At 40.5% G+C, this 27,969-nt stretch overlaps 1 protein-coding gene across 2 annotated transcripts in view; it reads left to right on the top strand.

Moving 5' to 3' along the window:
* The window catches only part of LOC111872970 (RNA-binding protein 12), a 50,719-nt gene that overhangs the window by 12,229 nt on the left and 10,521 nt on the right, over positions 1 to 27,969 (top strand). The window contains exon 3 of one of the 2 annotated variants that reach the window (XM_023867300.2): positions 25,775 to 25,927. The exons of the other annotated variant lie outside the window; for it this stretch is intronic. Within the exon in view, the coding sequence (XP_023723068.1) occupies positions 25,785 to 25,927 (143 nt within the window). The 5' untranslated portion in view covers positions 25,775 to 25,784. The remainder of the gene's footprint in view (positions 1 to 25,774; positions 25,928 to 27,969) is intronic. 2 annotated transcript variants of the gene reach the window in all.

The raw sequence follows: 27,969 nt of genomic DNA, 5'->3' as shown, positions 1-27,969 counted from the left end.
TCCCCCACACACATCCGTATCGTCTCAGGGGGTGACCACAGTGTTCTGCCTTAATTCGTGACGTTTTTCTAAGAACTGGGTGCTATATACTGTGCGAAATCAATGGATCATGCGAGAATAAATTTCTGGACATCCCTCTTCTAAGAATTCCAATTGAGTGTGTTAGTGTGGCCAGCTCAGGGCAATATGATATTATAAACACAGCACATATCACGTCTCTGCTGTTTATAATTTCATAGCAAAGCAAACACGCCTTTCATGACAGTAGAACCAAGAAACCGCTCGTGAATAGCCACAGGAACTTTGCTGCAAGACAGGCATATGTAACGATGACTTGGCGCTCTTAAACTCGTGTGTCATTAAATACAATTCTCCTGACAACAGGCCAGCGAAAAATCTAACAATCTACAGCAAAACCATCAATTATTATGGGCGTTATAACATAGGTGTGCAGCTGGACGAAACATACACGTCGAACCCCCCCCAGACGATTTAAATACCTGACGAAACATACACGTCAAACCACGCCAACGGGTTAACCTTTTTCTGGTTCCTGGCAGGAATCATGCCAAGGCTTGGACATCCTCCTGGCCTTGGCAGAGTTTTACTTCATGGCAGAAATACTGGGTTGCTGATGACACCAATAGGGCAACATATAAACTGTGAGAATCTCATATCACAGGATAAATTTAAGGTGATTGGTCAGGTTTATGTCTCAAGTCACTTTACACCAGGGGAGGAATCCCTGATGCCCGTTTTATAGTAAGTTAGGTGGGCCACTGAGCCAGTTTGGATGCTGAAGAGAAGAGAAAAGCCTCTTGCTCTCACTGGGAATTGAACTATGGTTCCTTGGTCATCGTGACAGACAATGTTCATGAAACCCCATGTAGGAGACCAAGATGAGATATTAACAAATTTGGAACAATATTGTCACGTGTTGCCTACTTAACATGACAAATGACTTCACGCAGGTCTCAGATTTAGCGAATAAGATTATTGAACACTCACTTTTACACCAGGGAGTACAATTATTGTCACATTCAGTCTCACAATTATTCTGCCTTGCTGATCTGCCCTGCGGCTCAACTGTTCTTGGTCAACTGACTGTCTGTCCAAGTAACATTGCAACTGACGGTCAGTCAGTCAGTAAGTCTTGGTGTCAGACCCCATCTGGGGCTCATGACCAGGTATTTATTACTGTTTGACAGTTACGGTCTTGTTTTTATGGAGTGCCTTCTCTGACAAGAGAACCGGTGTGACTTTTGTATATGCCCCTGGCCCTTGCCAGCGCAGACTTTCTTGGGTCCAAGTCCCTTGGGACTTCGGACCATATTTTACTGTCTCAGGTTTGAGACTTCCCTATTCTTCACCTCCTACAACTCGAAGGGTCACAGTGGAGGTATTCAACCCCGTCTCCACACGCAGGTGACTGACTGACTGGTACATTCAGTCCCCTTAAATAAGCCTTATGTGGATCGCTTCCAGAACACTGTTCTCAACAGTTCGGTTTTGCCGTTGTCATCCAATGACCCTCTGTTGTCTTTCATCTCTGGGGAAACACGTTTGTTGTCCTTTCATATCCAGGGGAACATGTTTGTTGTTTCCGCAGTTCCTACACAATGGTCTGTTGGTATTCCATTTGTCACTGTGGGACTCAACAGTTTCCATGTATTTGTTGTTGTGAAAGTGTGTTCCCATTGTAGCTGTTGTGCAGCGATGGATGTACTATAGCACATTACATTATGTTGTGAAGTGCTGTGGAGATACATTTTCTGTGGTGGTGGTGTGAACTTTTGGTTCTGTAATAATGTTCAGTTTTTTAAATGGTTGAATAGTAGGAGGACTGCACGTGGAGGTCCTTGATCTGGTAATTTGCATGTAAACAGTTCATGGAGAACTTGGTGTGATTTTTATACCGTAGAGGAGTACCAGCATAAGGACTAATTGACATATTGATTGACAGTGATGTGGGCGGATGGCAAATCAGAAACTAATCTCATCAGTTCCCCTGTTTACACAGTAAAATATAATGACATGGCATGTCTTCCATTGCTAGTTTGCCTCTAGTGTTTGACTGGTGTTTCCCTTCTATCTTGCTTCAAAAATTGCATTCACTGTTCACATTCTTATTGTACTTCCCTATCTCTAATGAAACAATAGGCCCATGAGAGCAATATTCTGTCAAGATATGAAATTTTGTATGAAGGTATAAACATTTATACAAATTATGTGTTAAATATTCTTCAGAAGTGAACAGTTACAAACATGACAACCATATTCAACTTTGAGGCTACATCCAACAAGTCTAATATAAACAAAATCTATACTTACGTGATAAATTCTTCCCTAAATCCATTACTATTAAATATTCTCTCACAAAACATTTACGTAGCATCCATGCTGTGAGCAGCAACATGGCAGCAGAGTCGTAGTGGATGAAGGCATACTGGCATTCTTCATGTATTAGCTGATCACCATACAGCACATTTAGCATCTTATAGTGGAAAACGTTGTGTTTTAGTCTTGGATTGTTCAGACTCTCACAGATTTACCTTCCAGTATAATTGAAGCCACTCCTTGTTGAAGAAAATCATACGAGGGCCAGTTTCATTATGAACAGACTGAAGGACCCCATTACAGAGATTCAGTATGTCATCTGGATGGCATGGTTTGCAATTTCTGCACTTGTTATGTTAAATGGTTTCAGTTACAAGAAGTTTTGGGCTGATGATTTTGAAACCCTGGATCCTCTACAAGGTGTCTGAGGGTAGTATTCAAAACTAGGACATTAAGAACCCTGTCTATCTGAGTTTGTTTACTGCATTGTGAGTAGTTCTGTGTGGAGCTGTAACATACTGGAATTTATCCCAGAATCACTTTCATACATAAACATGTTCCAGTATGTTCCTCAGGAAATTTTCAGCACCGCAAATAACATGACAGTGAATACTGCCTATTGTGCAGGTCAAATACTGTAGCAGAAGTTATGGGACAAGAAGTTTGAGAGACAGTAGGCTACCAGTACTCTATACTTTAACTATGCTGTATCTGGAAACAGTGTAGGAAACCAAAAGGATATTTGTAGTTGTATGAGAAGAATAAATTTAGAAGTTGTTTCTTAGCCTTAGTCTGTCAAGTTCCCATAACATAGAAGTGTGCATGCATACACACATGCAAGTAATTTGGGTTTTAAGCATGGATGTGTATTAGAGGACCAGAAATGTTTAACTCTGCCCTTGTGGATCAGAAAGCGTGACTGGATTTACCTGAGTTTGAGTCCTCATAAGGGCAAGATTTTTCTCCATATTCAGATCAGTTCTGGGACCCACCAGCTTCCTCTCTAGTGGGTACTGGGCGCTCTTTCTCTGGAGGAAAGCAGCTGGGATTTGAAGCTGACCACAGAACCTCAACTAGTTGCCAAGAACAAGAATGCATGGATCAATACATTCACTCTCCTATATGTCTTCATGGCATAGTGCTGAATTAGTTAAGTGCAGACACACAACTTGCCTCTTTATCAGCACTTGTTGTGGAGGCAACTGCAGGTGAATTATTAAGTTTATAATGTAGTGTGCTGGTGAGCTTTGTTATACACTTTCTCAATGTTGACTGCCTCAGGAGAATTGACACTAGTAACTTCTGTGCACGGCTTGCTGTGGGGCTGCCAAACCCGTTCACATCACAAAACCTCTGATGCAAGCAGTAGTATTGGAGACATTAAAAACAGATAATGATGTGTGCAGGTTACCTAATATTATTAAGGAAGTGTTATGGTCATATAGTCAGGGAGGATAGAAATGCATATGGAATTTAGATTTGGAAATCTCTGGAAAGTGACGGCTTAGACTGCGAGGCGAGACATCTACTCACAGACACATTTGCTATGTGGACAGGTGTCATCAAGAAACTCCTGGCCAGGAGACCTGGTCACCTCTTACTTGGAACAGATTTCAGAGTATTTTAGGCAACTGCAGAAGTAATCAGCATTAATCCTTTAGAATGCTGCTTTAAATAGCATCCTTCCTGCTGATACAGTGCTACCATTTTTTTTTACCTTTTTTTTTCCAATAAATAGAACATTCTTTTACCATAAAATGTCACAGAAGAACATGAGGTTGCCATCTGTTCTCAATAAGAAGAAATACTAGCACAGTATGTGTGTGTAAACTGAAAAACATCTCAGAAACTTTGTGAAGGTGTTGTTTGGACAGAGTGGCCTACCACGTCTTAGAGATGTAGTTGACGTTAAGTCTGTAATCCATTTCCTGAGAATCAACATGAATAACACTTTGGTATCCTAAAACATGATCACCACTTGTTTCCTTGTGTACTTATGCCCCTGGGAGGGAGGTATACATGCATGACATCCTCACTGGAATATTTACTCTTGAGAGAATAAACTGACAGATATTAACTTCCTTCAAGGGCGCAGTATAAATTATAAACACATCGCCTTTCTACTGATATTTAGAACGTATGGAATTTAAGCCTTGCATTTTCATATACTCAGCTGACAGCTGCTTGAACATCCATCAAACATTGCCTGTACTGAATCCCAAGTTAACAAAGTACAAGGTTTGTCAAGTAAGTTTCAAGACTCATTTTTAATTTTGTGCTGGGTGACCTGGCAATGCTGTTACTTGCAATGTTAGGCGATGCAACAAGACAGAACTCACCTGGAAAGCATGGCTAAGCTGCATTCAGTATTCATTGAATAGTAGCACATTAGATCACATGCCTCATCAACTTTGTCCAGTTGTGAAAGTGGACCAAACAATTGGAAAAAGAGAGAATGTCAATTTTTGTGTTAAACTATACAAATTGCCAAGTGAAAGAGTTAAAAACAGTTTATGGTGAGTCCCCAGGCCACAGAAGCCATGGATATTGAAGGCAAAGATCAAAATGTTGATCTGCTTTTTTGGCATCACGGGTGTCATCCACTTTGAATTTGTACCTGAAGGGACCACTGTTAGTGAGGCATTCTACATGGAGGTGTTGAAAAGGCTTATTGATGCTGTGAGGCGCAAGTGAGGAAAGCTAATGGAGAGATCACACATTGATTCTTCAGTATGACAACATGCTGGCACATTCTTTGCTTTGAGTGTTACAGTTTTTAGCAGGAAAAGGCGTCTCTGCAATCGATCATCAGCCATACTTTTCCTGGTTTAGCTCCAGCTGACTTCTGTTTCCAGAATTCAAAGAGTGTGCTGAAAGTAAAGCGTTTCTTGGACATTAAGGACATTAAATAATCCATGAATAACATTTTGACAAACATTCCTATTCAGGATTTTAAAAACTTTTGAACAGTGGCTGAAGTTTTGGGAACGCTGTTAATAATTGGAGGGAGATTACTTTGAAAAATTCCAGGTTGCTAATATCTGCAGCTCTTCAAATAAATTTGTAAAATATTAATCTCAACTTATTTGCTCGACTTTGAATGTGTCCATATTACCAGCATTTTCTGTACATTTTGGCATGTTTTGGTACCATTGACAAACTCATCAGTCTTTGCTTTAGTCATGTTGAATACAGTTCCTGCTCTATGTCTTGTTTGGCGTGGAAGTGGGGTGAAACTGAGTCCTTTGCTATTGTGGCATCAGTGGGCATATTGTACCAACCTCATGTTAGGCAGCCCCCAGACTGGGACTTCCTGAATGGGAAGGCTGCTGTGCAGTTAACAGATATATTATGGTATACATATGGGTATCATATGTATTGACCAGCTTATTGAAGTTGCAGCATACATTCAGTTCACAGGCACAAGTTCATGGAGAGATGTGAGTGGAAACATTTTGACACCGTGTTCTGAGCCTGAAGGTTCATGAAAGGCATGAAGTAGAACCTTACAGTCATTATCAAATATATTGAGTCATAAAAATCAGATTATAATCTTAGCTTTTGAAAGAACTCTTCACATTTTGATCATGGAAGACTGAGGGAATTATGTGCAGAGTTTACACAGACAGACATACACATCTGATAGTATGAAAGTAAGAGCACAAGTTCATATGGTGAACAAAAAAATGGAGTTTGCTTTTAGGTTACCATTTATTTTAAGTAAACAGAGGATACTGAGAAATTGAAGAGAAAATTAGAAGTCACAAGAGACAATGTATATGTCACTGTTCTGCCGGATATCAGAGGTAATAGAAGAAGAGCACATAAAATAGATACTCCTTTATACCAGAAGCAAGGCATATCTCCATTGTTCACAGCTGTTACACATCATGAGGAACGTGTTGAAAACCACCAACGGTGTTTGTGCAGGGTAATTTCTTCATTGTTGCATATTAGCAGTGATATTGAAACCTCATAATGATTTAATCACTGACATTTTATTTTGTCAGCACTGATTTGTTTTTGGTTAATTTTTAAATCTGTGACTCCTGGATTAAACAGATGATCATAAATACAGATCTTCTCTGAAGATACTGTCTTCTGAATTAAGATGTTGCATAGTCTGGTGGATATATATCAGTGTTTCAGAGGAAGCTTCCAGCTTCAGGATATAAGAGTATCATGACTAGCAGAGTGGATCAAAGCTCTGTTTGTAAGCATACTCTTTTTTTCATGGAGGTGGAGACATGTTCCACCAGAACACTGGTAAACATCTTTCCTGGACTATATGGTGTCATCCTAGAAGAGAGTTATCTTCATAATGAGAATCTCAGATCACATGAAATTAATTTGCTAGCAGAAGAAGAGAAACCAGTGGAAAATTGTTTACCGATGTTCATATGATTGGTGCAAGTTGAAGGAACTTGATATTGGTAGGATCTCATCAAAATACAAAGTTCACAGAACAAGGAAATAAAGGACTAAGTACCAGATTTGCTTTTTTGTAAGACCAAATATTAAACGTATTTGCTCATATATTAGGATTCCATGGAGGTGTTTTACTTTGACACCAAGGAAGTATATACACATCACAAACTTCACTATGATTACTGTGAAAAGCTGTAACTGATACAGAAAGTAGTTACTTGACTATTTGATTATGATGCGCCAGAACACAGACTACCTAGGCTTCACGACAACTCATCTGCTGACACTCCTAGACTTCATGATTATGACCATCTAAAGGCAGAATCTGTTGCTACTGTGCCAGTGAAATTGAACTTCATCAAAGTGCTTGGGCTCAGGCCCTGTGTTATAAAGAGGTGCTGGGGAAATGTCAGTTCTCATTCATAGCTGTATTGAAGTGCACAGGATGATGTTATTTCTGTGGAGGACAGTTTCATCATGAATGTTGGAACTGTAGCTCAAGCTGTTATGCTTCTGATGCAAATTCCCGGTATCTGTCTGAGACAGGGAACTTGCTGTTGTAACAAATTTCATGGCTTGGCTTGCTACTGCTGTGTGAATGCTGCAAGAATACCTTGAAATGGGAGACAACAATTTTTTCCTCTTACTCTTACCATTTCACTGTAGAAGCATATCCTTTCCTATCTTTTCACTGATAACCTCTAAACCGAACTGAAACCCTCCTCTTTCGGGAATGCCCGAATTTGTTTTTGCTCTGTTCATGCTCCTGGATGTTCTTGTGGGAAATAGAAACCCATGAGTGTACATACCTCAACAGAGACTATAAACACACTCACTCTCACTCTGCATTTTTTCCTGTGCAGTTACTACATTTATGTGGATTGACCCAAAGATGTACTTAAAAGGCATGTTAATATGGAGTTGCTGGCACACGCAGCCACAGTAATGTACTGACTTCATATTATTATTATTATTATTATTTATTTCATCCATAGCTGTAGAGAATTACAATTGGACATGTCAAATATCAACAACCTCAGATCAAAAATAACATAACATTCACACAGTGATTCATCACTGTAATACAGCAGTACATTTCAAAATACATTTTTAACTTAATTTAAGAGTAGTAAATACTCCAAAAAAGGCATAAAAATATACATACAGATTTATCAACAAGCAGTCCATGTCAACAATTATTAAAAAATTCTTGAAGAGAATAGGAGACATTACACAACAAATAATTCTTAAGTTTCTTCTTAAAAACATTAAAATTTATTCCATTCTTTAATTCATTTGGAAGGCCATTAAATATTTTGGTTCCGATACTAATCACCCCTCTCTTGCTATGCTCAGTATTACAAAATTGTACATACAAATTGTGTTTATGAATAGTGTTATAGCCATGAACATCAGAATACTGGATGGTATAAATCTTATTTTTTATTATAAAACCTAGGATATCGAAAATATATAAGGAAGTAACAGTTTAAATCACTCTGTCCATAAGGCCAGCACACTAGCTTATAAGCTAACCTGAATTTGTTGGATTATAAATTCATGAGGATGACATTATGTGGTCTCACTACTGGAAATGTTAACCCACAAAAAGGAAAAAACAAGATTTGTAGGACTGGAAGCATGTACAGTAGGAAAGTAGGCTTTGTGAGTTTATGCAGAATGTTTGGTTACAGTTTTAAATATTCTTGTTTTGTTATACATCATCTTTCTTGAACAGCCAAATCTGGCTACACCAACTGAAAAAAACGTAAGCAGGAGGTGAAGATGCTTGCAGCAGTAAATGGGCTGACCCCTTCAGCTGCATTGCTACACAGTTGGTGTTTATCTTCATGTTTCTGTTCGTTTAAGACGTTCAGAAGTATGTTTTATACCCTCATTTACATTAGTAAATTGAAGTGGTGTAATATACACTTGAAGAGTGGAATTTTCTATACAGTCTTACATGAAAATAAATCATGAAAGTTTAGCGAAAGAAGGTTTCTGTGTAACTGTATCAGTGTTAGGGTTCTAGTTACATCACTGATTTTCAGATTGGTGAAGAAAATGCTGAAATGGGTCTTTCTTGGGAAAAGGGTACTCTAGACAATGCTATGCTGAAGAAAAACTTGAAAACTTGATGCAATTGGAGTCAGAACTCTCGCCCTTCAGATCATTCACGGGATTAAGTGAACAAACAGGTTTCAACCAGAACAGCATGGAGAGCGATTAAAAACGTATGTTTATTGCCCTGTAAAATTAGGCAGGTTCAAGCAACTGATGATGGTGATTACAGGGGAACACAGATCTTTAATTTTTTATTGAAGAAACTTGATTCCATTTGAGTGGGTATATCAGTGCTCAGAACAGCAGGTATTTGGGCAGTATTCGTACAAGAAGACTCATGAAGTACCTCTTCAGATTGGAAGAGTTGTGTGTTGTGCTGCTGCTGCTGCACGAATAGTAGAACCCATTTTTTTTTAAGACACTTTAATTCAGAGCTGTATGCAGTAACGTTCTTCATCCCCTCCACCCTTTTTTTGAGTGCAATGCAGAAGAACAGACATGGTTATTTCATGTAAGATTCTGCTACAGCACACATTGCTAGTTATTGAATTAGCGATTTAAATGTGACAGACTGGTAAGGCATAGATTATGACCTGCAAGGTCTCAGACTTTACTCCCCATGATTTTTTACTTTGAGGGAACTAAAAAATAAAGTTAAATAATGCTCACATATTGGATGGATTTAAGCACGTTTGCGAAGCAGTTAATCCCCTGAGGTCAGTAAACTTAAACTAGTGTCTCCAAGAGACCTGAAGTTTAAAAGTAAGTGGGAGACGGTTTATTTTACTTGAATACACATGCTGTGCTTGTAATGGATATCATATTGGCTGCCAGTCTTTTTAAGTTTTGAATTCTTAGGAGGTGATGGCTTTATCTGGTCCTTCGAGAAAGACTGTAACGCCATTGTATGTATAATTTTACCTTAAAATTCAGGAGTAGCCAGGAAAGTGTAGTTGATATAGCGATTGGGTATGGGCTGGTTGACCAAGGGGTCAGAGTTCGAGTCCCAGTAAGGTCAATTTTCTCGTCATCCAGATGGGCTCTGGGGTCCACCCAACTTATCCAGTGGGTACTGAGGGCTCTTTTTCTGGGGCTAAAGTGGCAAGGGCGTTAAGCTGACCACTCACCTCCATATAGTGCTGAGGTCAAGAAAATGTGGATCTATACATCCACTCCCCTATGCACCTTCATGGCATAGTGCTTAATTAGTTGAGCACAGGGACAACTTTACCTTAATATGTAAGATTTGAGGCTTTCACGGCGGTGACTATGAAGAAAGCAGTCTTCTGGGATTTGGCACCATGTATATGTGGTGTTAACCGACGTTTCGGAGGAACGTATCGCCTCCATCTTCAGGGTAGAAGAAAAAGTATAAGAAATCTGCAAGCGACAAGACCGTGAGAACGGTAAAAGCAGACTTCTTCTACCCTGAAGATGGAGGCGATACGTTCCTCCGAAACGTCGGTTAACACCACATATACACGGTGCCAAATCCCAGAAGACTGCTTTCTTTACCTTAATAGTTCGGGATTGTTGTATCAAATTTAGGTAGACATTACACCAACCATGAAATCAGAATTTTAACATTGGAGTCGTAAATGAAAAATTGTTTCGTTTTATACATAATTTTAAGCTGAGGATAAAAGTAGCAACGTTAGGTATATACGTCGTCAGACTTGTTGGTAACAAACTGTTGAGCCATGAGATAAGGATTACTTTCCAATTTCAATAAGATATTTTGTGAAGCATCGCAGGATGTGTGGTATTTCGCGTGGTGGTCATTAATATTTCTGTAGGTTTCTTACGAGTCATTTTGGTATTTTAAAATTAAAGCGTTAAAATGTACTATGTATAAAAGTCACGATAATGTGACTGATTCACATTTGGAAGATGTTCAGTTTGCCAGGTGGTAGCTATTATCAGAAATATTTGGTTCGCAGTATTTTGGTGGTATGACACAATATTAAACTTCTTTTTGGCTAGTCCATTGTCCCCCCCTTTTTTAAATAATAAAAACTACTATGTTTTGGAAGTTGACTGTGTTAATGTAGGGTGGACAATATGAGGACATTCTTTCTGTGTTTGACCCCATGTTGGAGCTGGAGTTCAAGGTACACATATAGCTCCACCATGAGGCCTAGCAGAATAGAAATTTCTTCGTGTCCTGTCCTGAAGAAGGCAATAGGCCCAGTTTCTGAAACATTTAAAGAACAGGTGACGTGCTGAATCCAAAAGAGTGATCCTCACTGTTAAAGGCTGAGTACAGTATTTTTTGCAATTCCAGTGATCTGGTGTAGTTCTCTAAATTATAACTGACCTCTTTGGATGTTACCACATAACGTCACATAAATGTCTCTGCAATTCTTCATGTACTTGTGTATTGTGTGAACTTGGGTAAGGTAAAACAGAGGAAGAAGTTAATTCATCTCTGCAGTATGTGAACATCATATTGGCATCTGTATGCCTGTGTGCACCATGGTGCTGTCAGAGAAGTTTTTTGGCATCTGGAATTTTAAAAATATTATGTCATGATGTAGGAACACAAAGTATCTCTTAATAATCTAATTATTTAAACTTACATCTTTCCATTTTGGTAGTTCATGTGGTGCCCACTAAAATTTTAAGCTTATAGGTACTCTTCATCTGAGCAAGGTTGATGACCCTGTTGTAGAAGAATGCAAATTAGTGAAGATGCTCTTGGAAGATATGTGTAATAGAATAACACTAAAAATATTGAAATAGATGGCCGAGATTAATAGAGATTACATTTGTTTTATCCCAAATTGCTTTCTCATACTCCTTTACAGTCTGACACAACAAAACTTCATCCAGTTTTACAGTGGACTGTATATTCCTTTTAACTTCAGTTTTATTCAGGTGGGAATGGTCTTTGATGTTCAAATGCTTCAAATCCAACTCACATTGGAGTCTTTTCAGTGAATCCATAATTTGTATGCACCACATACTTGACACAAATTTAAGAGTTCTTTCTTCTGGAATGTGACAATTGGCAATATGTACCATTGGTTTGGGAGGTACCTGTAGGCTTCATCATCAAGGTAGTAGATGGATGGAGTGGGAAAGGCAGCAGGGTCCTTGCAAAGTATTTGTGCCTATCCATTATCTTACAGCAATACAGATAGTACCAGAAGTACCTGTTGTTATGCAAAACCAAATTTTGACTTCTTCCACCAATTCGTACCACTGTGTGATGTAATGCTGACAACTGAACTACAAGCAGCATAACAGAAGGGGTGGCTCTTGTCTGCTGAGGCTAGTAGCTGAACACAAATTGACTGTCAGAACAGAGCTGTTAACAGTGACATGGTCCCACCCCAGAATTCCTTTTTTAGATGAGATTTGAGGTTCCTATGGTGGATATGAATTTTGTGGTCGTATGGGCATGGCACTGTATACTGCGGGAGGTGATTTCCTTCTGAATGTTGATATCATGCTGATGAGGGGATTACATGCCCCCAAAATGTTCACACTTGGCTGCCAAACTACATGACATCATGTCCCATAAGATAATAGTCTTAATATTCTCTGCAATGAGAAGTGGCAACATTGTAGTTGTCATTCTGTAATCTCTGATGCCAGTTGTCTTGCTCTGGAAGAAAAACAGGAAATCAAAATGCCAGGAGAATATGAAGGCATGAGAAAAATGTTTTAAGTGTGAAATTGGGAGTATTATTTTATCAAGAATTTTTGTTATACGTACACAAAGAAATGTTATTCTGGGGGTTAGGTGTGGTTGATGACATGTCTTAATGTGGTACATGGTAGGGCTCTGAGTGAACAGTGTTGACATTTGTGCTGCTTGAATGTAAATTGGCGGGAAGTAGGAAAAACAACATGTGACAACTGATGCTGTGTTAGTGACTGTTATCAATAATTCAGTGCCAACTCAAGCTCAAGGGCCAGTCGCAGAGTGAGCAGTGGTGAAAGAAAGGAAAGGAACACGTAAAAAACAAGGCAAAATAATAACAACAAAGATCAGATATCATTTAGAAATTATAATGTAATGCCTAATATGAAAGTAATGATAAAGTCCGTCTACTGAAGTGCTTGACAGCAGCTAAAAGACAAGGACAAGCACTGGAGAGGAAAAAAAAAACAAATAGAGGAGAAGTAAATAACCAAAAACAAAGCTGAAGAGAAGTAAGAACAAACTTAGAACTACATATCATAGGATTAGAGTAATGTTTGTGTGCTGGACTTGGGTTGATTAATTTTACACTGATTGTTGTTATTGTTTTATAATGGAACTCATCTCCCTCAGAGCTATAAAAATGGAAAATACATTTAGATATGCCCCACCTGGAGACTCATTTACTGCAGCTGATTTTCTGTGATGTTTATGATCCAGAGATGCTTAAGATGGTATGGCTGTATAGTGTCAATTGGGAAAAACCAGTTAATTGCAGAGAACCCTTTGAAAAGAAAACTTCTTGGTTTCATGTGAGTTTAGTGTGCCTGATGTAAACTGGTGTACATCAGTCTTTGTGTTTAAACACTAGTTGAAAGCCAAAAACATTACATTGTTAGATCAGTTACAGAAAAGCCATTTGGAAACATTTAACACTTCCATTCCTGGCAACTGTACTGCTGGTTACCAGGCTTTTTAGTGGTACACTGGCCTCTTGCTGTGGTTGAGAACAAAGAAATGAGTGTAAAATATGTTCAAGGAATTGCAGGATGTAACGTAACATGAAATATAGCATGTATTGTTTTGTGGAAATGAATTCCAGTTTCAAACTCTTAAGAACTGTTAGAAAGTTGCTTCCTACATCACAAAGAATGTTACATCTCTCATTACAAAGACCAACATTTTAATGCTGTCTAGAGGTATAATTACTACTTATTCTGGGATTCATTCGAAACACACTTTGTGGGCAAAATTGTGGTACATATATTGCCATGGGGCTCTGAAGTGTTAATACTTTGCAATGCATTTCTTTTTAAGACACACAAAATGTTATATGCAGCCGACAAGTGTAATTTATTTTAAATTTAATTTTTACCTTTCATGTGCATGGCATAAAGAATTACCATAGAAATTAATTTCTTTTTAATTAGTACACAGGCTTGTAACATATCAGATAATATAGTTCTCAAGAAAATGGACAGGATGTGCAGATTGAGGCTTTTGTGGCAAGTGTGAACATTGCTGTCATGTGAGGTGTGGTGGATGGTTTGCCAATGTTTGGGATCAATTTGCTGCCCCACTCTGAAGACACAATGAATAACTATTGTATGTGGTCTCATAGAAGACACTGAAGATGGAGGCAGCATTTTACTCCGAAACATTGCTAACAAGACCTAATTGTGTGAGTTACACCCCAGAAAATTGTAATCTTTGGGCAGTGGGAAATTCAAAATTAGTGTTGAAGAGTGTGGTTTTAGGTGTTTGGGACCAAATTCATAACTTCCATTAACGTAACAGTTATTTTCAGTAAGCACAAAACTGTAGCATAGTTGATTGAGGCACTATGCTACAAGCCAGGAGGTTGCGAATTTGATTCCTGATGAGGTCATTGCATATTTAAGTTGACCTAATCCTTCAAGCTACACTGTGGCCCTGGGATCAACTCAACCTATAAGAGAAATGAGTACCAGGAATCTTCATGGGATAAAGTGCTGCCAGCTCATGAAGCTGACCACCTGTGAGCTGATTGTCTAGAAAATGTGGAAGCCTTGATACCTCACACTCCCGTGGACCACAGTGGCCCATTACAGGCATAATTTTACCCCCTCCCCCCTTGGTAAAACTGTAGTAATAATGCTCTTGTTACTGTTTGATTAGGTGTTTGCAATATTTGGCAACATGTATTTAATTTACTGACAAATTAATTTTGTGTGTATCAAAACATGCTTCTTACCTATGAAACTACATGGAGGAGAGTGATTCTTGGGAAACCAGTAGTTGCTCAACCAGTCAAATTCCCCATCTCTTAGGGAATCAGTGGCTTCATTACTATGCTTACAAAGCTCACAACTCGTTTCACTCCTGAGTCACATGAATCTAATCAGTTCCTTAATATCCATTTTAATGTTATTCCAAACACAATTTGTGATATAAGTGCTTTCTTCCCGTCAGGATTTTCAACCAGAATTTGTTTATCCAGTTCTCATCCTGCACCTGCTATGTTCTCTGCCTGTCTCACCCTCTTTGATTTGATGACCCTAATACTAGCTGAGTAGTTCAAATACTGAAGCTCCTAACTGTGATGTAAACGGACTTGGGCTAATTGTGATGTGTTGAAATGAAACCTGAAGTCTACTTTTGTCTGATGAATTTGTTGGTCAGAATGGTCTGAAATGAGAAGATGCTCTGTTGCTATTGGTTTTCAGCTTCGTTTAAAAAGCACCATTAGGAAGCCCAAGGATATCAGGAGGAATTATAATTTAATGGGACACGTTAGTTTCTGGTCTGTGTGGATGATGTTAGTCTCTTGGTCAAGAACATAAAATACCATAAAAAGAAACGCCTAAATTCTGTTGGACATTAATAAGATGGTTTGTCTAGAAGTAAACTACAGAAAACCGCAAGAATATATGTTCGTGTGTGACCACCAGAATGCAGACAAATCAAAATTGCATTCATAGGGAAGGAAGTAGCAAATTATACGTGTACTTGAGGAACGCTGGCCTCCACATAGGATATCCTCCCATGTGCTCTCTGAAAACATGAAGACAACCTACAAAACTAATCGTACCTTTTTGTATTGGCCCGTAATTGGGTCTCCTGCTATTAGAGAAGACCTTACATGGAAAGTACTACCTTATGGTATGACTTCGTATAGTCATAGTATAGTCTGGTAGAATTTTGCTGACATTTTGGAGGAACTACTGCCATCTTCAGGGTTTAAGTGTAAACCAAGCAAATAAATAGCAAGAAGCAAACAGAACTCACTGTTGGAAGATATACGAGTATTGGGGACAGACTGTATGTATAGAGTCTTCTGGACCTTTTGGCTAAGCAGTGAGTCCTAATGCTGGCTCTAGTGTGAGTTGACGCTAGTGGGTTGCGGCTATCGCGCTGGACCGGCCGAACTACTTGAGGTAGGCTGTCGTAATCTTATGGATGGAAGGTATTTCATGTAAGAGAAACAGTCGTTTGTGTCACTTTTGATAGGTCCTAATAAAGCCGATATTCTCGGGCTATTAGTTCCTGTTTCGATATATTTATGGTAAGAGGAGATGGATATTTCAATTTCAGAATTGTGAACTGTTTTCACCGTTTGGTAGCTCATTTGCCCCGGCCTCAAACCAGATTGTTAGCCACTTTCTGGCATGATTATGTTTATTTCTTAATTTAACAAGTTACGTGTTAAAACTTTGATATATTTACAGCCCTTAAAGTCATATTTATGAAGCGCAGGATTTGAGGTAGTAAAAGCAGCGGTTATGAAGAGTTCTGTCTTCTGGGATCTAATACTGTGTAGTCCGTTGAAAGTCAGCCGACATTTTGTGTTGCCTCCGTCATCAGTGTCGAAGAATAGGCCAGGCAGGAACTCTGCTTGTCATCTATTTTCACGCTAGTTGCTTGGCTTAAACTACGCTGAAGGCGGAGGCGGCATGTTCCTCCGAAACGTCAGGCGACTTTAAACGGGCTACACGGCGGTATATCCCAGAAGATAGAACTCTTCATATTTATAAGGTTTTTATTTATAGAATGTGATTTTTTATTTTTCAATCCTTCGTTTGTACTGCATTAGTTTACAGACTACTCTCATAAAGAAAGAAAACTCCTTGGCTTAGGTCCGCAAGCGATCAATACCGACCGAGCGACCACCGCATAGTGTCAACTCTAGCGGATAGAGGTCGCGTTGTCAGCGCAACGAATTTCCACGGACGTTAATTTCGGGTTTCTAGATCGCAGCCGCTATATCCTTGAAATAGCTCTTCAGTTATCCTCACGAGGCTGAGTGAACCCCGTTCCAGTCCCACTACTCAGAAAATCTGGTAGCGCCAGGAATCAAACCCGGGACCTCAGGATCTATAGCCAGGAACTCTGACCACTAGACCACAGAGGCGGTCTTAGACTACTGTCATGGAAAATAGAATTCATCTATGAGTATATAATTGATTTTTGATGGGCGCAGCCAATGACAATGAGGGAACTAGCGTCAGAATACACTCGGCCTTCCTGTATCCGGGCGTCCCGTTGATACTCATCTTCACAGATTGGCGTCATCCTTCGGTATCCCTTGCAGCTCTTTGTAGAGTCCTTGAGGAGCCGCCAGTCTCAGCAACTCAAGAATTTTCCAACATTTTATGGAACCCGAAGGTTCATTACCATGTTCGCAAGATCCCTCCGCTGGTCCCTATCCCGAGCCAGATTAATCCAGTCCATGTCACCCCATATTATTTATCTAAGATCAATTTTAATAGCATTCTGTCACTATTGGTTCTTCCTAGCCCTCACTTTCCTTCTAGCTTCCCCATCAAAATCCTGTATTCATTCAGCTTCGCCCGGTGCGTGCTGAATTCCCTGCTTAACTCATTTTAATTATACTTGAAGAGTATAAGTTATTAAGCTCTTCATTATGCAGTTTTCTGCAGATTCCTGTCACGTTATTTCTCTTCGGTTCAAATATTTTCTTCAGCACCCGTTTCTCAAACGCGCTGAGCCTGTGTTCCTTCCTTAATGTCAGAGATGAAGTTTTACACCCATACAAAACCACAGAAATTTTTTTTAAAGTTTGTATGTTCTAATATTTATGATTTTAGACAGCAGACGAGAAGACAAAAAGGTTCCGGAGTGAATGCTAGCAAGCATTACCAGAATTCAGTCTGTTCTTAATTTGCTCATGAATCGAATTTTGATTTGTTACTTCGCCACGTTTCCGAATGATCTATTAGCTCTTTTAATGGTAATATCTTGCCCTGCTTTCTGGCGACGAGATATTGACGTGCAATCAGTTACAAGAAAGTTCTGCTGCAAGACTTCTCCGAAGTTAATGAGAATTTGGTTTATTAAGGGTGTAGTGCTTGGAGCTCTCATTCTTCTCAGCTATTGATGAGTCGTGGACCGTTTCAGTCCTATTGCTAATAATAATGATGGTTTCGAGGCCAACATCTTGAGGACTAGAGTTCGCAGTAGCGGACGATAGCTGTTCGTTTGGTGTCACCTTAATAATAATATAGCCTGTTTATATTTGAACAGGAAATTGTTTGGATTATCAGTATCGTTACTGATTTTGAGTGCTGAGAAAACAGTTTCTATGCAGTGCAACACTCGTTACACAAAAACAAATGTTCCGAAGTCAGTAATTTGGAAATAAAGCAGTATTAATAATACTAAAAGTACGAAGCGAGATGGAATAACTAACTGTACACTAAATTTTGCTGCTATCTAGAAGTGCGCAATCAGACTTCCGGCAAAGTTGAACACTGCAGTAACGACTCATGCATACCGCGAACAGCACCTTATTACTGCCATCTTTTGTTAACTAACTTCATGGAGCTGAGCTCTTCTTGAGAAGCAGCCAGCATTTTATGGAACCCGAAGGTTCATTACCGTGTTCACAAGAACCCACCACTGGTCCCTATCCTGAGCTAGAGCAATCCAGTCCACACTACCCCATCCTACCTCAAAGGTAAAGCTATCCCTGTAACAGACCGTGAAGGCCCATTGGGTTCTGAGACGTCGTGGCTCCCACATTTTCTAGACAATCTGCTCATAGTTGGCGGTGAGGTCAGCCTTACGCGTCGGCCGCCCTTTACCCCTAGGAAGATTCCTGGTATTATTGTCGCGTCACACAGCCAACACGCGAGAATATTGTTTCTGGACATCCATCGTCCTGTTTATATTTCAAAACAACGTCACGGAGACGATTATGTTTCCGTCTTCAGGTAAACCCTAATCAGGTGGACAATAGGGAGTAGCTCTGTCGATTGGCCCAACTGAGTGGATTTTACCTGAAGATGGGGACAGAATCCAGCCTTCGTGGCGCTGTGTTTTGAAATATAGACAAGACGGTGTTTTGGATAGAAACATGACGATGGATAACGTCCAGAAACGTAATATTTGTGCTAATATATCGTCAAAAACTTTTAGATCTTAATTGGATTTGAGGTTTTCTCGGGTTGGAAGGGGGGGTGTTGAGCTCCACGTAATAGAAATCTTCAGGGATGACACCACATACTCTGGTAGCTGAGTACCAAATTTCGGAGGAACATACTGCCTCTGTCTTATGAAGGCGCCGTGTTCCTCCGGAATGTTGACACACGGTGTCGGCCCAGAAGGGCACACGTCGGGTTGCGTTAACGTTATGAGTGCAGCCCGAATTTCAGAACAAGACGCAGCGGTACTTGTCGCTACAGGCAGAGTAGTTCCAATGCGGGATCAGAGTCTCTGCTCACTGTGGGCTGTCACGTTGCTTCCGGCTCTGTAGTCATACACAGCATCTGTGCTGATTGTGTATGTCGTGACACAATCATACCGATGTCACTGCGAACAGTTTTCGTGAGGTTTGAGGCTTTCACGCCAGTGACTTTGAAGTTTGCTATCACTAGCTTCGCATCCCAGAAGACACTAAACTGTGACGGACGCGATACACTCGTGTAAATTTACTTTATTTTTTATGCCTTTTGAAAAATAAATAGAAATTTTTGGATTCGGTCGATTAGCTGTTCGTAACAGCGTTCAGAATACAGAACTCATTTAATATGAATTCTGTATGCTAAAATTTACACGAAATTTTGTTAATTCTCTCATATTTTGATTTAATTTAGTATATTTTGAGAGTCCAAATGAACTCTTGCGTATGTATGCTGAATCCGTTGGCTGATTTAGTTTCAGTTCCAAAATTATATTAAACTTAAAATTTAGTTTGGTGTTGTTATCGTCTTGTTGCGTTGGTGTATGATAGTGGCATTGTGATTCATTAATAAAACCACAGGGTCGAAGAACATGTGGCGTGTTTCATGCAGCAGAAGGACACACACTTCATTTCCCTTGCAAAATTTTCTTGATTAGTGCTGTCTTCTGGAATGTGACTCCGTGTAGTTCAGTAGAAGTTTACCGAACTTTTGTAGCTTCCTCATAAAGCACAAGTTTTCAAACTCTGATACGCGACCTCTAGAATAAGTAGCTACACCCGTGATCAAAGCTGTTGATGTTATGAGGGTTAAAGAGAGATCTAGCATAATTAAACTTACCTCTGTCGGCGTGTGCCAGTTTTAGCCACGTTTTCCGAAAGACTTGCCAGAAATGTTCGTGGATATTGTGAATAATTCTTCAGAACTTGGCTACCCCGCCATTAAAGTAGGTCGCGACTCATAGTTTGCTATCCCGTGCCATGGAGGTTAGCTATATTGGATTTGAGATTACTACCGTGGTGAAGGTGAAGAGTATCTGCTTTCTTCCTCTTGGTTGCTTGGCTTACTTTTCGACCCTGAAGATGGAGGCAGTGCGTTCCTCCGAAATGGCTGTAAACGTCTGTGGGACTACCCAGCATCATATTCCAGAAGATCCCCTGGCCACAATACCCGCTGTGAGAACCTAGAGTCAGATTCTTATATTTTCATGGTATATCGGAAACTGCACGGCTGTGTTCTTCAGAATTTAACCAGGAAGCCGGCGGCGATATTTCAGTAGAGTCGCTTCTGTGTTGATATTTAGATGGGAGAATGTGTAATGTGGTTTTCCTCTAGCACCAAATCTATATCAGAACTTTAGATTGACGTAGCTGTCCGTGAGTCTACTAGTATGTTGATCTACAATGATCAGCTACTTAGGAACAGATACAGCGTTTAGATTGATAAATTAATGCTGTACATTTCTTTTGGCCTGTTATCCCGTCACTGTTGGTCAGCAGGGCTACCCCTTGCTAGCTCCTCAGCCTGCTTACCTTCTAGTTATACCAGGGAGTGTCAATAAATACGTCACAAATGGAAGTAAAGCAGCTGTAATTGACGTAATAGGTTTTCTGTAACACTAGGTAGCAGCACAGTCCAGATTCATGACAATGTAGGTAGTAGACGCACACGCTCATGTCCAGAGGCTGGTGTCAGTAGTCAAAATGGCGACCGTGCTTTCAGGAGTATATTACTGAGAAAGAACATTCTGTTGTGCGTTTTTATAGGCAAAAAACTCAGTGCAAAGGATGTTCATAAAGAAATGTTTCCTGTTAACGGTGGGAAGTGTTTGTAGCGTAAAGCGGTTCACAACTGGGAGGCAAACGATTCTCTGATGACGAGGTTGAAACGCAGCTGCCGAAATGGCTGAGACAGTTCAAAAGACTTCAAGTTGCGGGTTTTGACGCACTGGTAAAGCGATGGGACATTTGTATCAATGTTGGTGGAGGATATGTCGGGACATAGGTTTTTTTTCAGGTTGGAATATCACACTTTTGCGTTTTATTTATATTTATGCCCTATTTACTGACTCTGCCTCACATGAAACCAAACCCACACACACACACGCGCGCATTAATTTTATTAATATTATATTTGTGGCACTGAACGAAGAGTGACCTTGAGTGGTCAAGAAAATGGTCCCGACTTAATTGTTTTTATATTTGTGTTTATATATGTGATCATCGCAACGTATGAGAAGGTTTGGCGGTGCATGGTTTGAAAATGTGGCAGCCATCAAATATCTCTGAACGATAGTTAACAAAGCATAGTAACATTCACGAAGTCAAAAAAGAGCAAATTAAATTCGGAGAACTATGTTTCCAGTTTAGTTCAGAATGGTTTGTCTCTCTGTCTCTTATCGAAAAACCAGAGATTAAATTAATTTTGCCCCATGTTTCGTACAGATGCCCAACTCGCCTCAGATGATGATAATGAGCTTATTCGCACCTAGAATGTTGGAAGTAACGTGGGGTGTAAATTCGTAATGAGGAACTTAATATGCTTCCCCAGTATTATCAGGGTAATGAAATCGAGGAAATGAGATGGGCAGGGCGTGTAGTACGCGTAGAAGTTGTGAAAGGTACTTATAAAATTTTTGTTTGAAAGCCTGAAGAGAGGAGGCTACTTGGGAGACAAATGGTACAGTAATATTAAAATTAATTGTATGCAATGGTGTGGAGTGAATTCAGCTGGTTCCACTATTGGCAGCTTCCCTGGGATACCACTATATGAAATCCTCGTACTACATGGACGTCTTTTACGATGTTCCATTCACTTGGCCCTTGTCTTCGTTGCAACCACGAAGTTTTGGAAACTGGCTCCATTTCTTAGGCTTGACAATAGTTGTACCTTGGGTCCCAACTGAGTAGGGTTTTAAGACTACTGTTTTCTGGGAGGTGTACGCCTTGTGGTCCGGTACAAGTTCGCCGACGTTTCGGAGGAACATACTGCTTCCAGATTCCGAAAGGAAACCAGGGTTGATGATGGCTGGGCTATTTCCTAGATTTTGAAGACGGGGGAAATGTTTCTCCGAAGTGTCTGTGAAGTTATATCAGACTACACGGCATCACAGCTAAGAAGCGAATACTCTTCATAGTCACAGCTGCTGAGAACGTCAAATCCGAAATAGAACCAGCTTCCTAAACGAACTGTTTTGAAAAGATTGTGGCGAAGGACGAAGTAAAAAATAAGCTCCTTAATCAATTAAAAGCAGTTCGTTTTTATCAGATAATTCCGTTACTAATCCAGGGAGTGCGCCTTTGCATTAAGAAGTCATTAGATATTTACGTCTGGAACACATACCTGAGCGCAAGATGGCGTATTTCGCGCCGTAGTCTGTTGAGTACGGTGAACTGGACTGTAATGCAATGTACTCGTAGTTCCGAGAACGCGGTGAGTTTTGGAGAAACATCACCTGTTTTGCTTCCCACCTGCTTGCTGGTTCATTGTGTTGCTTAGCAGAAATTGTGCTTTTTCCTAACTGATGGCCATTTTGTGGATCTAACACATTCTGCTACAGCGATGTCCTTCACTCTCAAAGAGTGGTTAATGTGAATCACCATTATCACTCATGGTGCTGAGCCCTTCTTGAGAAGCCGCCAGTTGTGCAGCCACTCAAGAACTTCCCAGAGTTTTGTGGAACCCGAAGGTTCATTACCGTGTTCGCAAGAGCCCTCCACTGGTCCCTATCCTGAGCCAGGTCGATCCAGTTCATACCACACCATCCTGTCTAAGATCTTTTTTAATATTGTTCACCCACCTACGTCTCGATCTTCCTAGTGGTCTCTTTTATTCTGGCTTTGTCACCTCTGTCCCATCCGACTTCCTGTACTCCCACTAAATCCAACTTTTAGGAGTATATTGGCATTTGTTCTGCCCCTGTCCTGAGCGAACGTGCCCTATACATACTTCCAACATTTCAAGTACCAAATCTTATGCCCATGGGTAATGTGAATGAAGTTCTTATTTTTAACAATCAGAATGGAAGGTATTTTATGTGTAGGAATAAACCGAAATGGATGAATATTCTTTTGTGTATATTTAGACATGTTTTACACAACTTATATAGGTATATCCAGACTTCTAGAGCCACGAGTTTTTACCTCTTGTTTTAAAAACTCTCCTCTTTTGTTATTTGACACGCATCCTTGATAGGAATTAATTCCTGGTACAGCATTGCAGAAGCGTGTACCAAAAGCATGGAGTAATGAACTGATGCTTTAGAGCACAGTGGTAACTACGTATACCACGTACTTTAATGTTTGGATTGGTAATTGGATTTATTAACCACAGACTGTAACTACAAGTAACTAGAACGCTGTCGCTAATTCACACACTTTACAGTTCACTACAGCACGCACTAAGCCATTGCATTCTGCTGTGTCTTCACCAGTCGTCGGATAACGGCTTCCAGCTCCGTAGCTTCCTCAGCTTGTATCTGCAGCATTCCTCTGACTGACTGATAGCCTCGGATCGGATCCACTTGCATCATCTTTTCTATTGTCGCGTGACGTCACCGGGGACGTGACATGTTCCTCTGTTGGGTGTGTACGGGTCATTACCTAGCAACAGTTACAGGCTACAATACATTTATGTGTTTCTTATGATAGCTAATATTTCATAAACAGCATTAACCGGTTGGTCTTCGTAATGGAAACATGTTTCGTTTGATGTAGGAACTAGATTTCTAGATGAACTAAAAGATTCAAAGTGTTAAATGTGATTTATACGTGTAGTACGAATGCATTAATTTTGGAGACCCATCTTCCCTGTGAGCGAGGCAACGGTTTTAAGCCGAGAACTGTAATTTGCCTTTCAGTGCTTATACGATCTTTATGTAACAGATGAGGTTTCTGTTAGTTTCGTTATCACACGCTTGGGGATTGCTTTTAAGTGGTTTTGTGTTATAACTCATGCTTCCGTAAGAGGAAGGGACAAATGAGAACCGTTTTCTGCCATACTTGGACGTTGTGAAGCTGTTACCCATACAGCCAGTGCCCATGTCTTAATTCTGAGGCTCTCCGCTCGCTTGGTAGTGGTACATTGTCGATCAAAGCATGAGCGTAAGAGAGACTGTATGGTGGCTTGAAATGAACTCTGGGGTTCTGTGAGATGTGACGATATGTAATCTGGTAGATCTTTCGGAGGAACGTGCTGCTGTCAGTATTCTTTGCGGGATATAAAGCCGTGTAATCCGTTGAAATTCAGCCGACGTTTCGGAAAAGGCAGTGCTTTCCATCTGCTTTCACGCTATTTTATTGCTTGGCTTATTCTTTGACCCTGAAGATGGAGGCGATATTTTCTTCCGAATTTTGGCTTTCAACGGACTACACGGCATTATAGTCCAGAAGGTAGTATTCTGTAAGCACCGCTGTGATAAACTCAAATCGTACGCAGTATTCTTTATGGTTGATCCGGCTTTTCTGTCGCAGTCACTGAAGTATGATGATGGGTGGCAAAGATTTTACGCCACGCTGACGGTATGCAACTTGCACAATGACTCGTAATGGTTTTTAGCGGTGAATATACGAAATTTAAGACCCACAGCAGATTGCTGTATGATTAATTCTTCTTAAGATCTGCTGCCGACATAGAGGTGGCTTTGTACAGGATGATCCAGAAGAATAGTACTTTTTAACATATATTACATACTATATAATTTGATGAGGTCAATTTATCCTCTATAGCTCGAGTTTCGAGCGCTTTTTATCACTGCAGTGTTGTGGAATACATTAATGCTGTACCAACACTTCTTGCGTAAAGATTCTGGGTCACGTTTCTCCTAACCTTCAGAACTCAGAGAAACATATTGTGGCTTATAGATCCGTTGCTAACCAGTGACTGTGTAAACAACGTCCGTTGGTAGGTAATGCCTGCAACATGCACGCAACAATAGAAGAACGGCGTTTTCTGTTTGATTCGCGCCGCGACCGTTGCTATGCAATGGCGCGGTGAACACCTCTACAACAATAGAGGGACTGTATTTTCTGCGTGGCCCTTGTCGATGAGTTATCTTGAAGACAGTTGGCGCTATAGTTAAGTTGTGAGTTCAGGTGTGGGGTGTTAGCCAGCGGAAAACGGCATGGCCACGGAAGCCGAAGAATCTCAATTAAGATATGTTACCAAGCAACGACTAGCGAAAGCAGACTGAGAAGATTTGGCGTGGCATGCTTTTAGTGTGGAAATAGCTATAGTGTTATAGTTATTTGTAGTTACGACATGTAAGTGGTCAGTAAATCTATTCACCAATCCAAACCCCGTCTGTAGTCACATAAATCGTGACAATATCAAAGCGATAATTTCAGTATTTCTATCCTCTGAAGCCTCTTCCCAGATTTACTTTGTCTGAATGTATGAAGGTAATACATTAATCATCCTGCAGTTTACCTGTCCTGTCTTCCTGAATGTGCCTTAGACGCTGATTACGGATTGGTGGCCAACTTTGAACACTCTTATTTCAATTGCCGGTGTTCGAGGTTGAGTTTTGAATTCAACGCTGTGGACTTATTGCCGAGATCTGGCCACGATGGTGACTCCGGCCTTCAGGGGCCTACATATCAGAATCTTTTGTTTATAGGACATTGACGATGAGTGTCATCATAAGGCTTCAGAATCTGCCGTGGTCGGCGAACGCTCTGGACATCCGACAGTACTTCAGAGGACTCTCCATACCTGAGGGCGGTGTTCATATTGTAGGCGGAGAGCAGGGAGATGCATTCATTGCTTTCAGGTAACAGAAGAGGATGACAAACCTCACACTTATTTACTATCAAACAGATACATGAATTGAAAACAGCCAGGCTTCTATGAGGCCGCAACATTTGTTTCATTATTAGTAATTACACGAAGTGTGCACGTGTTTGAAGCTGCTTGAACACTAGGAGCCCTGAAAGCTGCTACTTTCATAACCCTTTCACTGCTCATTAATTAGCATCGAGCTATGCCCGCTGTGTAGATTTTTTTTATTTCCTACACGTGGAAAACGGAGCACCCGGTAGCATAGTTGGATGAGGCACTATGCTGCAAGATTGGACGTCGCAGGTTCGATTCCCGATGAGATCATTGGATTTTTCAGTTGACTTAATCTTTCCACCCACAATATAGCCCTGTGGACGACTCAGCCTCTAACAGAAGTGAGTAGCAGGAATCGTCCTGGGGGTAAAGGGCGGCTGGCGCGTAAGGCTGAACACCTCACCGCTATCTTTGAGCCGATTGTCTAGAAAATATGGGAGCCCCGACGGTCTCTTATATGGATATCTTTGCCTTTACCTCACTGCCATCTCTGAGCCGATTGTCTAGAAAATGTGGGAGCCTCGACAGCTTGTTACAGGGATGACTACCTCTTACATTTACCTTTACATGTGGAAAACAAAGACATTAAGTTATATTGCCATAATATATTACGAAGATGATCTGAGAATACTTGTGGGTGTCAGTTTTACTGTTTGTAATGGCCACGATCACGTGATGTACAGTGCATAACGGAATTCCCACTGTTAAATGCAGGTTGTTCTTATTTTAATAAAACTGGCCTATAGTAGCCGCTGAAATTTCTGACGTGAATATAAGAATGTTCATGACAGGTGGAAGTACATGTCAGGGAAGTCTGAATGCAATTAGAAAGTTAGTTCGTGAGAATCTTGTATTTAAGGCTCGCACTATTGCGCAGGCATAGCAAGGATGGCATAGTGCAAGTGCACGTAACATTAAAGCCCTTACAGTACAGACGTATATGTAACCCCGTAAATACTGCCGCCACTGTCCGATGTCTGAATGCTTGTGCAATATGGACGGGTAAGGCTCGAATGAGACTGCCTCAAAGCGAGGAAGTTACACACGAATTCCATATCAATGGTAAAAATGTGCAGTTAACTAACTACCTGGAGCTGAGCCAATCACGCAACTACTCGAGAACACTCCAACATTTTATGGAACCCGAAGGTTCATTACTGTGTTCACAGGAGTCCTCCGCCGCTCCATATCATGAGTCAAATTAATCCAATTCATACCACACCGTCCTATCTCTGTAAGATACATTTTAATATTATCCACCCACCGACGTCTTGGTCTTCCTAGTGGTCTCTTTCGTTCTGGTATTTGCACCAAGATCCTATATACATTCCTCTTCGGCCCCATTTGTGCTACATGCCCTGCCCATCACATCTTCCTTGACATGATCGTTGTAATTATACTGGGAGAAGAGTACAAGTTATGAAGCTCCTCCTTATGCAGTTTTCTCCAACCTCCCGTCATTTCATCTCTCTTAGGTCCAAATATTCTCCTAAACGCCCTGTTCTCAAACACCCTCAGTCTGTGAAGAATGCCGTCTTGTGGGATGTGGCGCTGTGTAGATATTTTGTTAAACGACGTTTCGGAGGAACGTATCGCCTCCATTTTCAGGGTATAAGAATTCAATAATTTGTTAAGTTCTTGAAAGAAAAATATGTCTAATGAGGCAAGCCTACCAAACTTGATACGGCTATGAAACGTGGTCATGAGTCCCACGGGACTCGAACATGAGAACTACTGCACTAGCGAGGACCATCAGCACCTGTATACGAGAGACCATCCTTTCTAACGAGAAGATGTTACATGAGGACTATAACCGCAAGTGTTCAATTGGAAAACAAAATTACTCTTCTCAAGGGGCTTGTTGCCGAGACGAACTGGTGGGCGGTAAACTGCCAGTCGTAAAGTAACTCTGACTCTCTGACATTCTTGTCCAGTGGTTGAGGTTAGCTCTTTCTAAGGTGTCTCCCACCCCTCACCTGA

Source organism: Cryptotermes secundus, unplaced genomic scaffold, assembly GCF_002891405.2.
Source record: "Cryptotermes secundus unplaced genomic scaffold, Csec_1.0 scaffold1227, whole genome shotgun sequence".
Taxonomy (NCBI): Eukaryota; Metazoa; Arthropoda; class Insecta; order Blattodea; family Kalotermitidae; genus Cryptotermes; species Cryptotermes secundus.
Note: the sequence above shows the minus strand (reverse complement) of the source record. Positions and strands in the feature narration are given on the sequence as shown.